We start from the raw sequence: 16,395 nt of genomic DNA, 5'->3' as shown, positions 1-16,395 counted from the left end.
AACTAGCCATATGAATGAGTCAGACTTTATCCAGACTCCAGTCTCTCAATCTCATTGCCTTTTGATAACACAAAAATCTAAAATACTATACTAACAGATTTCCTAGAATAGTATGATAGATATTTCACTCTGCTTACTGTCCTCATAAGTTATCAAATCCTATCAGAAATATTCGATTTTTGCAAAGAAATCACTTCCCCAGAACAATTTTTTTTCAACCTCTTAAATTGTATTTAAATGTTTCCTAATCAAATTTTCTTCTATTCGGTTGGAAGTGGCCTTGCATTTGGAAGACATGCAAGAACATAGCAATAAGGTATCAGTGAGTGAGTCAAACAACTGCTCCAAGATTTTAGACCAGGGAGAGGACCTCATAGGAAGATCTTGTCAGAGGACAGCTTTTCTTATAAAGATCATCTTGATCTGTCTTGAAATAGAGGAAAAATTTTTGTTTTCTCATCCAAAACTGAGGTTAATAGTGGTAACTATATTATTAGCTCATGTGACGATGACTTGAGTTAATACTTAAGCTTCTAGAACAGAGCCTGTCTTACAGAATGAAAAGTGATGGAATGTGGGTATCTTAACAACTAAGCTAAGAACTTACAATTGATTTTTTATTTCTATAACATAGTAAATACGTAGTGCATACAATAGATACTCAATAGATATTTGTGGAATGAATTACGAAGTGATAGCATGTCACTGATAAGTTTTGAGGCAGAGAGTGTAAGTAAGTTACATTTTGTAAAGATCAAATTGAATTTTACATTATTCACTAGGTTTCAGACATTTGGATACATATGCACTAGAATAATAAATGCATAGGCAAAGATTCTTCTTGGTAGCAAGGAAGGAAGGGAGAGCCGTAGAGATTGCCCTGATCCTTGTGCCTAACTAGACTCAAAGCTTCTGAAGTTTGAAATTTTGCCTCTGCTTCTGTTTCCATCTGGATCTCGTATAGGGCCTTTCACATAGAAGGTACCCAGTCAGTACTTGCTGATTGATAAGACTTGGGTTTGATACATAGAAATGATTAGTTACATTAGAGAGAATAAAATTATTTTCAGAAGCTATAGATCCCTTTTCTTCAGATTTCAGTTTTTAAAAAAGTCCACAACTTTGTTCTGTAATTTCATATAAATGAAGGGACATCCATTCTTGCCTTCCCGGCAATTTAGTTAATCTTTGATACAAATTTGAATAAAAAGAGGTAAACCCCTCTGTATAATTCAAGACCATATTGTCACTATAAACCTGAGAACTTGATGCTGTGAGGGCATCAGGATGCAAGAGTTAGGGAATTTCACCAGTGTCTGTTCTGATCATGGGCACACTGAAAAGGAGCCTGCAGATCAGAGTTGTCTTCAGCCAAAGCGGTTAGGATTAAATATTACCATGATAATCTTCTTGCGGAACAATTCAGCAGTGGAAACTTACTGTGGAAGAAACCAAAAGTTCAACACATGACATTGAGGGCCGCATAATTTGACAGTACTTTTCTCTCCACTTATCTTTCTTAAATGATCCTGTGAGTGTAGGCTGTGGCCATAGTAAATGCCTCAGAGTTCTCTGAATTTGACATTTACTTTCCTCCTTTATGCTTTCACTATTGCTGCTTCCTCCTGCTTGCTTGGATCTGTGAGTCGGACATAGACCAGTGATTTGCTTTTAGTAACAGCTCAATAAATCTATTCAACAGATGTTAAACCAAGTATCTTCAATGGATAAGACGTCATGTCAGGAATAGAAAAAGGAATAAGATAATCTTCTATTGAGGCATTTATAACCCAGAAATTTCCTCCCTGAATCTATGCCTTTGATTTACCAATACATAGGCTGCTGCTGCAAAATGTCTCAATTTGGTAGATACTTCATAAATACGTATGGAATAAATGAATGATTAATTATAAATTACCATCCAGTAACCTTTATATGATTATTTTATTTAAACTTGACTAAGAAAATGAAAGAAATTTCTTGGTCTTTAAACAACACGCAATAAAAAAAAGTGATTAAATTGCACAAACGTTCAATGACATCCTCTTATATGTGTTTCAAAAATACTAAATTGTTTTAATTTAATTGGAGTGCATTAAAAAAAATGATTCTCTTATGCCGTTTCTAGAAAAAAGTCCCTAAATTATCCGGGTAGGAATCAGTCATTGGTTTAAGTACTGATACCATAAGAGTCAATGACTCTTCTTTGTTATTTAAAACAGAACGTCAAAGGTCTGTGCCTTCCTGGAGGTCTGTGCCTTTTATATGTATCTTTCTTTAAAGTCTTTGTTGTAAAAGTGCCTTTCTGCCAGTCTCCAGGTTGTTCTTGCCAAGAGTTGCTCCACATGCAGATGTATTTTTGATGTGTTTGTGGGGGAGGTCAGCCTAGCATCCTCTGACAATGACATCTCTCTCTCCTTCATTGATTTTTATTAATGCACTGATGGAAAAGAGGTTGAGTGGCATTCCACACACTTATGTCTGAGTTTTGAGTCTTGCTTGATAAAGCAGCTCCTCCCTTATTCACTGACTGAATTAATAATTTTTGGAGTTGCAGATAATCAAGAAATTATATTACCTGATTTGCTTATTATTACTATTTCTATTTTTTTCTTTTTTTAAGAAAGGAAAATGAGGATTTATTAAGGGATGGATAGTACACTCTCAAGGGGAGAGCGGGCAGGCCCAGGTGAGTGGCTGCCCTGAGTTTCTTTGGCAAGTTGGTCACATGGAGTGTAAAAATTAATGGGCAGAATATTCACTGGGAGGGAAGGGTTTGGGGTTGTATTCCCTAATTTTCATCTGTCGACTGAAATAAAGGGGCAGCCTAAAAGCTGAGAGTTACATTTTATTTGGTGGGAGGGCTCAAGCCAGGATGACAGCCTCTCAGATGGCTCTGAGGGACCGCTCCGAAGAGGTAGGGGAGGAGCCAGGATATATATAGGAGCTTTACTACAAAGACCAGGGAGTTGGAACAACAAAAGATTACTTGTTATCTAAAGAAAACCAGGCATCTCAAGTTAAAGAATTTAGTGCTTTTCTATGTATGGGAGGAAGCAAACATTTGGGTTCATTGAATTCATTCCTTTGACAAGCACCTAGCTATTTGGGGCCAGTATCCTGACCTTTCTTATTCTGAGTCCCCTCAGGGTGCACCATTGTGAGCGGCTGCAGAGGCCGGGCTGCAGGCTTGTCTTCACTGGCGGGTGGTGGCAGCCGCTGATGACTTGGTGGCTTCAGCATTCTTTGTTTGCTGATATGGTTTGCAGTATTTTTCTTTCACACATCCCAACTCCACCTTCCTGAAGGAAGGAGAGATTTTTGTCCTCATTTAGTCTGCATCAGAAGTGTCATGGTGTCGGTGCATGATGGGTACTGCTGTTGGCGACAAGGCGGGTCACATCAGGCTAATGCCTTGGAAACTGTGAATCCATCTTGGACTTGGAGCTTGGTGGTTATATAGGCAAACAGGATGGAGCATATCAGTGATAACGAACAATAGAGGTGTTTTTCTTTTAATTTTAGCCTTTTAAAAAAATCAACTGTACTTCAACTAAAAAGCAAACAAACAAACAACCCATTTAAAATATGGGCAGAAGAACTGAACATTTTTCTGAAAGAGGAAATGCAGATGATCAACAGGAACATGAAAAGTTGCTCAACATCACTAATAATCAGGAAAGTGCAAATCAAAATCACAATAAGATATCATCTTACACCTGTCAGAATGGCAGTCATCAAAAAGAACACAAATAACAAATGTTGGCAAGGATGTGGAGAAAAGGGAACACTTCTGCACTATTGGTGGGAATGTAAATTGGTGCAGCCACTAGGGAAAACAATATAGAAAGCTACTACGAAGGTTTTTTAAAAACCTAAAAATAGACAGAGTTCCATTAGTTTTAAGTTCCTCTGCATGCATTACATCTCTTTCAAAATAAACAAGTAATTGATTTAATCATAAATCCAATTACCTAAAAATATGAGCAGCCAGTTGTTCTGTAAAATGCAGGGTGTGTTGTCAGCACTCAGTTAGTACCTGTATCTTCAAAAAGCCTTCAGATTATTTTTCCCTCAGCAGTTTCAAAGTCACTATATAACATCTAATGATGTTATATTTATTGAAATGCATTATATTGCTCCACTTTTTATATATAGTTCACACACAACCAAATGACAGGCTGTTTCAGCAGCTAAGGTGGTTGCAGTCTGAGGACCATCACACTCTACCTGTTAGTTGAGCAGCGTTATGACTCTGTTCTGGAAAAGAAGGATACTGTTTATAACCATTTTCAGAAACTGGAATGTTTTCCTTGGGTGTGTACTGTTATTCCTTGGCTTAGAACAGCATGTTCTTCAGAAATTTTTACTAAATATATTTAATCATAGCAGTCAGCTGCTAAAACACTGCTAATTATTTTGCAGAAAAATTGTTAAACGGAAACAATAATAATTTGATGATGGAGTTTAAAGAAGTCAGTGTGAGGCTGGAGAAGAACATCCAAAGTATGCAATTATGTAACTAGAGGGAGTTGTGCCTCCTATGTTTAAACTATTTTTAATAATCTGAAAATTAAATAGAGCAGTATGAAGTTGATCCAGAAGTGCTTAATGTATAGTATATATAGTATCCCCTTCTAAAGGATTAGTTTTTTTTAATATATTGTATCCCTTTTCTAAAGGATTCACGTTTTTAAAATTCCAAACTAATTTTATTTCTGAAAATTTTCAGCTAATTTCACTTTAATGTTTCACTTCTGTTGTGTACATATATCAAAGGGCATTTACTTGCACACACACGTGTATTCATAACCATACATGATTTAGTCCTCAAAATAATCTTCTGAAAAATGAGCTTGGATTTCCATTCTGCAGACTAGGTGACTGACACCTCAGGAAGGTGAAGTGACTTGTACAGCAGAGGCAGAATTTCAGATTGTGTCTAAGGATAAAATGTCCTTTGATTTTAAAATCTAGAGTAAGAGACGTTGATGACTCTTCCCCTAAGATAATGTGTGCTCAACACCAACACCAATACCAACAAGCTTCCTCCGTTTTCTGGAAATAGAACTTTACAGCAAATGCTCTTCAGAACCAGAGCAGAGTGATGTATATACTATAAGTAAAATTTTAGGTTAAAATTTTTTTTAACGTATCCTTTCATGAGCTTTGTTGAGGATAAATCAGAATAGATCCATGACATCCCCTCAAATCTTTTTTTCTGTATAAAATAGAGATATGACCATCTATTAATATATATTATGTTTTATCGGTATTTCTAAGATTTTGTTCTCTCTCAGTGTAAATGCTTTCATAAGCATCGGTTCAATGAAATATTAGATTTGCTGGTCTTGATCAAACAGTCTTGGATTATATAGCAGTACTAAATATTCTGTGAATAATTGTTAGTTGTTAAATGTTTGCTAATGTATTGTTGAAGCTTTTTTGAATAATTTATATGAACTAACCCATGATAGAACTAAACAGGAGAAGGGTTAGATGATTTGTCTCCAGCAGAAAAATGCATATAGAGTTATGGACCAAATTTCTAAAAGGAGAGCCATAACATGGTCCAAAGTAAAGAGAGAAGTTAACAGCAAGCCAAGTGTGAAAAGAAAGAAGGAGAATGATGGAAAAGAATAGGGAATGTCATCATACATTTCTTTATATTTTTAAAATGATTTTTATTGATCTATAGTCAGTCAATTTGTGGTGTACAGCATAATTTTCCAGTCATGCATATATATATATATACCTATATTCATTTTCATATTCTTTTACATTAAAAGTTATTACAAGATATTGAATGTACTTCCCTGTGCTATACAGAAGAAATTTGATTTTTTAATCTATTTTTATATATAGTGGTTATTGTTTGCAAATCTCAAACACCCAATTTATCCCTTTCCACCCTTTTTCCCCCTGGTAACCATAAGATTGTTTACTATGTCCGCAAGACTGTTTCTGTTTTGTAGATGAGTTCATTAGTGTCCTCTTTTTTCTTTTTTCCTTTTTTTCTTTTTGACATTCCACATATGATTGATATCATATGGTATTTTTCTTTCTCTTTCTGGGTTAGTTCACTTAGAATGACGACCTTCAGTTGCATCCATGTTGCTGCAAACGGTATCATTTTATTATTTTTTACGGCTGAGTAGTATTCCATTGCATAAATATATCACAACTTCTTTTCTTTATCCAGATATCTGTTGATGGACATTTAGTTGGTTGTTGTTGTCTTAATACATGAGTAAGAGACTTAGCAGAATATGCCAGAGAAAAGAAGTTGAATTCTTTGGAAATTAATATAGTGCAAATATATGTTAGGGAAACACCAGTCACTAGACACCTTATAGAGCTGTGATGGGCTGTGGGATGAAGCATCTCCAGTATCTGGTATAAGACCAAGGGTGAATGTGGGAGAAACCAGGGAGGTGGCCAGCACAGCACAGAGTGGGGACAGGAATTCATCCTTGGGACCCAGATCTGGTCATTCTGTCCTTTTGGTTATCGAGATGAAACATGTCTACTCCTTTAACTGGCACATCTTTGTCAGAGTTGTTTTCTTCCTCTGCCTCTTCATTTGCTGCAACACTTTCAGGCCCATGGGGGCTAGGGGCTGGAAGCTGGCTGTGAATTACTGAGTGGTAGATCCTCAGGGGAGAAGTAACAAGAGCAATTCTTCTGCATCAGGAAGCCTGGGCTCAGCCTTGCTGCCGCTCTCCTGTACTGCACCGCCAAGGGGAGGGGGTCAGGGAGCCACAAACGATGGGATAACTGGTGACACCAGAGAACAAATCAGCAGCAGAAAACAAACATGTGAACAAGATATGAGAGATGCTTTTATACACAAACAGCAAGGAACCCACTAAATACAATAAAATAAATGCTTCCAGGATGATGACTCACCGTCCTATTGAAATAGGCAATATTTTGTAGTGAAGAGAAAGATAGTGTGATATGGCCCAGAGAGGCTCAAAATAATGAAAAACTTTTCCTTCTGAGTAGAATGTACGTATTCAAATTGGAAGACAGAGACTTCCAACAACACACAATAAAGCGTCTATTAAAAATGCTTTAAAATATTGCTACTTAGAATATCCTCTTCTACGATAATATTTATAAGCAGCAATAATCCCTAACAAAGACCAAAGCCCAGTAGGAGATATTCCTTGATGACCTGTTGTCAGCATCCTATTCTTATTTTAAAGGAACTAAACTTAAATTTCAGTTTGTTTGTGGCAAGTGCTTTGGAATACAGTTCTGGAATGGTCCGTTCATTTATTCATTTATTCAATAAATATATATCAAGTGACTTCTATGTGCCAGGCATTAGAGACACAACAATAAACAAGTGCCATGTTGTTGTGCCTTGTGGCCCAATGGGCCTAAGGCCGAGCAGAATAATTGCTCGTGTTTACTGAACACTTTGACAGTAATCAGGTCACATTCACAGTCTTATGCAGCCCGTTCCCACTGCAATGTATTTGACAACGCTTTCAGTTAAAATGATGAACATGTTTCCAAGTTTCATAGCCTATAGATTCAAACAGCTATCTCATCGCACTGACTTGTGTAAATGTCAGTGTTCCTATTGACCTGTGAAATTCACAAGGGCAAGCGGACCATGTCTTTCTTTTTGATTCCTTCATCTGTATGCTTGGTCATGGAGGGATTTACCACAAAGATGATGAAGTTAAGTCACGGGGCCCTTCACTTACAGGAGGCTATTTCAAGGCCCCAAACCTCACCGATGTGATCACATGGTCAGAAGATTTCACAAAATTTATAAAAGCAAGATATTTTATTTAGACTGCTGCATGGTTTATATCAGTAATTTTATCTTCTTGTCATTAAAGGTGGCTCTCCAAATTGTAAAGGTTTGGCCACACAAATCCTAGATTCTCCCTTGCTGCCATATAAAGTGCAATTATTTAATGTTGTTGAATGAATAAAAGAAAAAAGTGAAGGAGGGGAAAGGAAATGAATATATTATTAATCAATATATTTTAACATTAAAGATTAACTTTTGTGGCAAAAATCTTCCTCAAGCCACCAACACGTAATGCCAACATATAACTCTTGTATAGTGTTTATACATTTACAAAACTCTTACACAAACATATCTCTAGTTGAATCTTTCTACTAGCCCTTCAAGTAAATTTAATCTTCAGTTTAAATGATTGGCATTGAAATGTTCACAACTGTGCTGTTTGTAAAAATGATATTATATTCGATTGTTGGAAAATTAAAAACTGAAACATACCAACTGAGTAACTGGCTCATGTTTCATATGGTGTCAATACCGAGAGGCAGCTGAAGTCCTAATACCAGATCGACTCCTTTTATTACAGCATGGTGTTTACAAATATATTTAAATGAACTAAAATTCATTCTACAAAGAAGAAATATAAGATAAAAGAGAATCAGTAATTTTTTTTACTAAAATATAGTCAGTTACAATGTGTCAATTTCTGGTGTACAGCACAATGTCCCAGTAATACATATATATAGATATATATATACACACACATATGTTCATTTTCATATTCTTTTTCATTAAGGTTATTTGTACAAGATATCGAAAATAGTTTCCTATGCTATACAGAAGAAGTTTGTTTTTTATCCATTTTTATATATAGTGGTTAATATTTGCAAATCTCAAACTCCCAAAAGAATTGGTAGCATTGATTTCAAATGGTGAACATTTCCCCTTCCTTTTCTTTTTCTTTCTCTTTTCTTTATGCAGGTGTGTAATATTATTCAACTGCCATAAAGCTAGAGCTTTTTTTTTTGAAAATCAAACTCCACCTCTACTGGACACAAGATGAAAATGTGGTTGCTGATCAGTCACCTTGTGATAATATCATTTACAACTTGTCTGTCAGGTAAGAACTAGCCTTTGCACAATCTGCATAAATTGTCAGCATAATCAATATGCTATTCACTTCATTGAATCTGGTGTATGAAGTTAGAATAGACATTTTCTTTTGATATCTGGGTCAAAGATTTCTATCTTTCAAAAACAAGTGTGAAAGATTCAGAAATATTTTCTGCAAGGAGAGATATGTCGTATATTTATCTGAAGCAGCATATTTTCCAACAGTTTTTCTCATACTTTCATCTCAATTACATTAACTCAGTACTTGTTGAGTTGCTTTTACGTTCAAGACATAGATGGGTCTCATTTTCATTTATCAATCCCTACTGATCGCTTTAATGATGAACTTGAGATAGGTGTCCTATTGTGTTTCTTATTTATTGTTAAGGACATAAAAATGCTATTTTATTTGGGGGAGTAATTTTCTTATGATAACTTCAGAATCAAAAGGTACAATAATTTTATCAATACTTAAGAATATTAATGATACTGATACAACCACAGTAATTATCCACGCATAACATACACACATATATAATTATATGCATATATATGCATACATGTTTTGCAAGTGTAATAAAGAAAATTTTTGTGGTAAGGTTATTATAGCTGTCTTACTTTTATGAATAAAATGAAACAAAAATAATTTTATTAGTACTGAAAATCCATACTAATTCTGTTGACCATAAATTTTAGGTGCTACAACTCTAAAAATACAAAGACAAGAAAATAAATATTTGCAAAGATATGGTGATACTTCAACCTTAATAGCAAAGAGCCAATAATCTCATTTCATTAATTAATATCTCAGCTATTTGTGTAATGTGTGAATCTACAACTTGAAGAACTGCTTTGTGATTAAATTTTATTTTTTAAAATTTTTTTTAGAATTTACATGGCACAGAAGGTATGGTCATGGAGGTAAGTTGATGATGGAGTATGTTTTTAAATAACTTTTCTCAAATAAATCATATTTCATCCCTGCTTTAAACTTAAAGCAAGTAGTTAATGTTAGCACTCTTGGAAATTTTGTAAGATGCTCTATAAGATGGTCTTCAGGCAGTATGTTTGATTGCCAAGATGAATGAATGGATATACCACAAGCAAATATCCTACTAGAGGATTATAGCAGATGGAAAATACTCATGTAGCTTGTATTTTTTCCTTCATGCTTTGTAACCATCCTATGCTACTAAATTTTGAAGCAAATTCTTAAATATTGTTAAAATCTAGCTTATTTTGAAAGCCTTCTTCTTTGCTGCAGGAGAACTTAAGTTAATGAACTTGGAGCCTTAAGATTCAGTTAAATGAGAAGTCCAAAATATGGCAAAATGTATCATTTATTATTTATTGAATTTAATTAGTAATCCTGATTGTTTAGATTCTACTTTGACCACTGAGTAGTTTTGAAACAGAAGCAATGTAATAGACTGGAAAAAATAAGAGTCTAGTGTAAGACCAGCCTGGATTTGCATATTCAACATGGTATTCATTAATTATATGATCTTGTGCAAATTATTCAACTTCTATGAGACTCAAGTTTCCAGTATGTAAAAATCACAGATTGTTGTGAGAATAAAAAAATCCTGGGGCCACAGCTTCCAGCATAGTGACCTATATAATAGATGCTCATGAAACATTGTAAATCTGGTAACTGATAAGAGCCACTGCATAGTGGTAGCAGAATGAACAACTAGGAAGGATCACTGAGCAACCAATGCTACAACCTGCATGCCAGGTGGCCGTGGGGATTAAGAGAAAGGAAAGTCTTAGCCTGAAGCCCGCCAAAGCTATTTCTGGTCCCTCTTTGTGAGTTAGGAATCACCATATGTAGGCCATATAGAGATCTGTGAGATATGTTTCTTGACTTCAATAAACTTACCACAGAGTAGGGAACAATGAAGGTAAATAGGTAACAAATTCATAAGAGAAATATATTAAGCACTTTAAAAGAATTACTTGAGGAATTAATAAATACCCAACGATGGAGGTAGTAGATAAGAGAAACTTGAATTAGTTTAAATGATAGAAATGGAGCTAATTCTTAGAGGAAGTGGCCCAAGTAAAAGTGTGGAGGTGGAGAAATACGGGCTGCGTTAAGTCCCTGTTTCAAAGAACACTTGCTCTGCAGGATGTTAGTAGGAAGTACTTTAAAAAGGACTTCGTTGTGAAACAAGTTTGAGAAAGCCTAGTTCACTAAAGTTCAACAGTTTAGTATTAACTTTAAGTAACAGGTGTTTATACGGCTTACACAATAAGTGTAATCCATGCATTAGTTTCCTAGGACTGCTACAGCTGTAATAAAGTACCACAAACTGGGTGGCTTAGAACAACAGAATTTATTGTCTCGTAGTTCTGGAGGTTAGACATCCAAATCCAAGGTGACATCAGGGCCGTGCTTCCTCTGACACTTGTAGGGGAAAGCTCCTTCCTTGCCTATTTCAGCTGCTGATTCCCCCGCCATCCCTTGGCTGTGGCAGCGCACACAGGCAAACATGAGGTAGCTGTGGGAAGATTCCTGGCTGGTATGCAAAGCACAGCATCTAGAGGCTTCATGGTTGGACCAAAGGTCAAGGAAGTGGCGCTAACAAGAAACGTGATAGGCTCTTTGGGGGCAGGTAAAGCCAAGCAAAGGAAAATTTGGTCAACTTAACCATTCTGCTAACCCGGTTTTGTCTTCCTTCTAATAATTGCATCTTGTGCATTTTCTAGAGACCAACTCCTTACATTTAGGTTATGGTAAATTACTGCAATTTACCTATTGCCCATGAGCCTAAAGGACTGGGACACCAGAACATTCAAAGCCCAAGCCCTAAATGTCCTTGTTCTCTTATCGCTGGGGAATGACTGACCATGAAGACAAGAGCTTGTACTCTTTGGAAGAAGTATGCTTTGAGCCATTTTAAATGTTGTCTCATTTACAGACTTTATTGTATTTTAAGAGAGGTTATAACACTCCCCATCCTATAACCACTATAACATGGTAAATGTTGTAAAAATTCTAATATTAGACTCTGTTAAAATTTTGTTCTCTTTGCTTTTTTCTTATAGATCTTTCCCTGAGACACTTCCTATAACATACTTTTGTAAAATTATGTTTGAAAACTAACAGATTGAGGTGCCATATTACAGAATGGGAAATAGAATTTGTTTCAAAAATTATAAAATGAACAAAATAACTCTCAAACGCAAATTGTGATGATACTCTCAATTTCCAGAGGTAAAACAGAATAGCAAATTACAGGGGGCCATCTCTACGTAGTGAGAGGTGAAGAAATCACATCTAAGGTCATACAACTAACATTAATTGTGAAACTAAGATGCTACTGACAAAAACAGCATCTTTTGCCATTTGTGAGTTTGACAGCAAATATTCATATATGATTTTTTCTGTTTTAGCTTCTTAATTAACAGAAAATTTAAGAAATGAACTTACTTCTGCAGTAAATTACTACTATATGATAGAAAATAAACACATTTGCATTAAGAACAGATCAAGAGTGATTTGAAGAGCTGTCTTCAATTGGCTTGAGAAGTCATCTATAATTATGTGTTCCTTTTTGAGGAATCTATCCATAAAGAAAAGGACATGTATTTAAAAAATAATCTTATTTCTTAACACATTATCCATTTGTCTCTTATTTCTTGTGTCTTAAGCCCCATAATACTTCCAAAGCTCAATAATTTGTCATCTATTTCCATGGCCCAAAAAAAAGCAATAGATGGTTTAATTTCTTGTTGGTGGAGAGTGTAATGCTTGTATTAATGGATTCTTGGCCAAACCTTTTGTCGAATTCTCCCTGAAAGTTCTTTTTCCTTGATCTGAGCACCCTAGTTGAGCTAACAGAATGATGAGCTCAGATATTCTTCAAGGGGGTGTGCAGTTCCCATCAGAAGTTCACACCGAGCATGGCAATGCAATTCAAAAGCTTGTTTTGAGTAATTTATCGTTCAAGAGCCCAAGTATCAAAATAAACTCTATGGAATCATTGGTAAACTACCTAATGGAATACATCATTTTATTCAGGCTTGAAAATTTTAGAAAAACAAGAAATGTACATTTATACAATGATACGAGAAATATTAATGTGATACAAAACGTGTCATATTCTGCTTTTTGATCTAGAAAGCAAGCAAAAGGAAATATCCTAAAGGTAATATTTTCTCCAAGTGAAAAATAAATTCATTAGCTTGTTGGAAATTAGCTTCATATTTTTATCCCTTAAATGTTCATTGTCTCTTCTTAGAAAGGGAAAGTGGAAGTAGATTTTTAGGAAGTATATACATGTAATTTGTGAAAAGTGCTTTTCATTGAGGAGAAATAGCATAGGGCACTAAAATATCAGGTTTGGCTGATAAATTTCAACCCAACTCCCACCCGAAGTGTCGTTATCATTACATACATCCTTTGAGGGATTGTCTGTCAACAGATGCAGTCTTATCACTATTAACGTGTGGCTTCCATTATTTCCCACAGAAATTTCCGTTGCTGTTACCTTTTTTAGAAAAAAAAATTAGGCTTATTTTTAATACATATGATCATGGTGAAGAAACCGTAAATACATTTTCAGTTTTCTAAAAGCTGACTGATTTTTATCTCAAAGGTGTGTACCTTAAAAGATACACTCTCAAAGGAAATATTTAAAACCATGCATTTAATTAAAATATGCAAATCTACCAACTGAGCTGTACCTCCACATAGATGTATACTTCTGTGTTGTCTGTCTTTGCTGTATTTCAAGGTAACGTACAGTCATTTCTGTGAGGCAATTCTGAATGAACAGAACTCACTTTATTTCAGTGTGATAAAAGTAGTTATTTCAAGGAAGCTAATAAAATTATAAACTAAGTTGAGAATTCAGGATTTTTACAATCCCAATATCAGAGGGCTCTCTAGAAGCAAATGCTAGACAGGCAAGAACTATTTTAACACTGGGAATACAATAATGTTGAAGAATCGTTAGCTAATGCAACCCTGTACCTATTGAGATGAGTTCAAATTTTATGAAATAATGTGCAATCACTCTTATAGCCCCTATTATTAAATGAGGTAGATATTTAATTAGTTGAAAGTCTTTCCAATTTGCTACTTATTGCAAATTCTCCAATGCAAATCAGAGTAGATGCAAAGAAAAACCCCCTAACCTTGAAGACCTGAAATTCTCTTAACAGTATCTTTCACAGAGTAGAACTTTTTAGTTTTAATAAAATCCAATTTATCAAATTGTTTTGCTTTCATGGGTGATGCTTTTGGTGTTTCTCTAAAATCTCTTCGCCATAAAGATGTCAGAATCAAGTCATTGACTGAACTAAGGACAAGCAACACCTCTAGTTCATCAAACTCGAGCCTCCAAGATGACCATCTGAAATTTTTAGGTACCACTGATGTAGCAGATGGAAACTCAAGACCCAATCCAGTGCAGACCAGTGGGTTATTGTTCCAGTTATATGCATAATTGCATCAAACATCCATCCCTCCTTAAATTTTATGATCTTTTCCACTGGTCATGATAGTAATACCATAAACATCAGGCTTGATTATAAATACATTGCACTTAGGAGAAATGTATGAGCTTTAAGCTCCCCTAAACAGTATTTATTTTTAGTATTCTAAATACTTAGTCTATTTAGATTTTTTTAACTGTTCAAAAAATTTTATACTAAACTCATTGTTTATCCAGGGGCAAAGTGGAAATAGAAGTCATCTTGCCTTCCCAAAGCAAATCAAAATACATTAATAAAATTGCACTTCTCTGCTCATCTTTTTAAGCATTTTTTTGTGTGAATTGGGAAGAAACAACAAAATCCCCAGAGCAGCAGGGTTACTAAATTGCTCCAATCAGAAAACCTGTGAGGTTAGGAGACTCAGGAAGGGCTTAGGAGATTGTCCAGGTGGGAAGAGAAATAGCAGTTGATTTTTATCACAGAGAAGCACAAGGTCATTGCTTTCAGACATCAGAAAATCTAGACCCTCCATCCAAATGAGTCTCTAGTTATCAGGGATTTGGAATTCATTCCTCATTTTTCTTTGATGTGCTATTACATCCTAAAAGGCCAGAAAAAAATGGGCCTTCTCAGGAAAATTATTAGAAAAGAAGCCAAAAAACTTTACATGCATTTCTAGTTTTTACAGCCTCGAGAGGGATGTGGAACTAGACACAGCTCAGAGCAGGATTTCAAAATCATCAGCAGAGGGCGTCCATGAGCACTCCCATTCATCATCTTAACTTATGGTTGTAGTCTGGTGGAGTCTGAGGGCAAGGGGCCCCTATTCCTTCCTTTTTTTTTTTTTTTTTTTTTTTCCAACTGTAGAAGCCATGTAGAAAAAATGACTTGTATAAAACAAAAGCTAGAAAACCGCAGTGCTGGAGCTAAATCTCAGTTCGTCTGGCTTTTCCAATTCTGATCCAGCGATTTCTCTGCTCTCTGAAATAGGATGGTGGTCACAGAATGTAAGCGAGGTCTGTAAATTCTTGGCTGGCAGTTTCAGCAAATTCCAACTACAAATGAGGCATCGCCCTCTGAAGTATTTCAGGCCCGTTTAGAAAAATTAACCCTTCATACTGGGAGCAACTAACTTAAGGCTTTTGTTAATCACCTGTGCGCACAGAAGTCCGTATTGGCACAAGGCTGATAGCACCAGAGCTACAAGAATGAATAAAATTTGGCTCACCTGAAGCTTTTAGAATTAGTCTAAGAGCTGATGTACATAGGGTGTGTAAATTAAATTTTGAAAGCATTGGCAAATTCATAAGAAAGTTGGTAAAATCAGTATTGATTGCTGACATGACTGCTTACATGGGTGGTCTCAAGCTAATTCTCAAACTGGTCAAATGAGGTAGATTTTATTATTATCCTCATTTTACAAAGGGTGATACTGAGGCTTGGAGACATTAAATAATTTTTCCAAAGATACTGCCATACAGTATTTAAAGCAAGGTTTAACTTGCATTTTTTCATTGAAGTATACTTATTTATTTATTTTTAATGGCAGTACTGGGGATTGAACCCAGGACATCATGCATGCTAAGCATGGACTCTACCACCGAGCTATACCCACCCCTCCTAAAGCAAGATTTAAAAGTTGTAGTGAAACTGCTTCTTTTTTTAAGTTTTTTTTTTTAAATTGAAATATAGTCAGTTATAATGTGCCAATTTCTGGTATACAGCACAATGTCCCAGTCATGCATATACATACATATGTTTGTTTTCATATTCTTTTTTGTTAAAGGTTATTACAAGATATTGAATATAGTTCCCTGTGCTATACAGAAGAAATTTGTTTTTTTATCTATTTTATATATAGTGGTTATCATTTGCAAATCTCAAATCTCAAACTCCCAAATTTATCCCTTCCCACCCCGTTTCCCCTGTACTGTAACCATAGATTGTCTACTATGTCTGCGAGTCTGTTTCTGTTTTGTAGATGAGTTCATTAGTGTCCTCCTTTTCCCTTTTTTTTTTAGATTCCACATATAAGTGATCTCATATGCTATTTTTTTTTCTCTTTCTGG

General features: G+C 35.3%; 1 protein-coding gene across 5 annotated transcripts in view; it reads left to right on the top strand.

Annotated features, from left to right (window-relative positions):
* The window catches only part of CNTN1 (contactin 1), a 284,008-nt gene that overhangs the window by 143,412 nt on the left and 124,201 nt on the right, over positions 1–16,395 (top strand). For all 5 annotated transcript variants that reach the window (XM_006202860.4, XM_072972986.1, XM_072972985.1 and 2 more), the window contains 2 exons: positions 8,750–8,888; positions 9,770–9,802. In XM_006202860.4, coding sequence (XP_006202922.1) covers positions 8,828–8,888; positions 9,770–9,802 — 94 coding nt within the window. In that variant the 5' untranslated portion in view covers positions 8,750–8,827. The remainder of the gene's footprint in view (positions 1–8,749; positions 8,889–9,769; positions 9,803–16,395) is intronic.

The sequence above is a fragment of the Vicugna pacos genome, chromosome 12, assembly GCF_048564905.1.
Source record: "Vicugna pacos chromosome 12, VicPac4, whole genome shotgun sequence".
NCBI classification, from domain to species: Eukaryota; Metazoa; Chordata; class Mammalia; order Artiodactyla; family Camelidae; genus Vicugna; species Vicugna pacos.
Note: the sequence above shows the minus strand (reverse complement) of the source record. Positions and strands in the feature narration are given on the sequence as shown.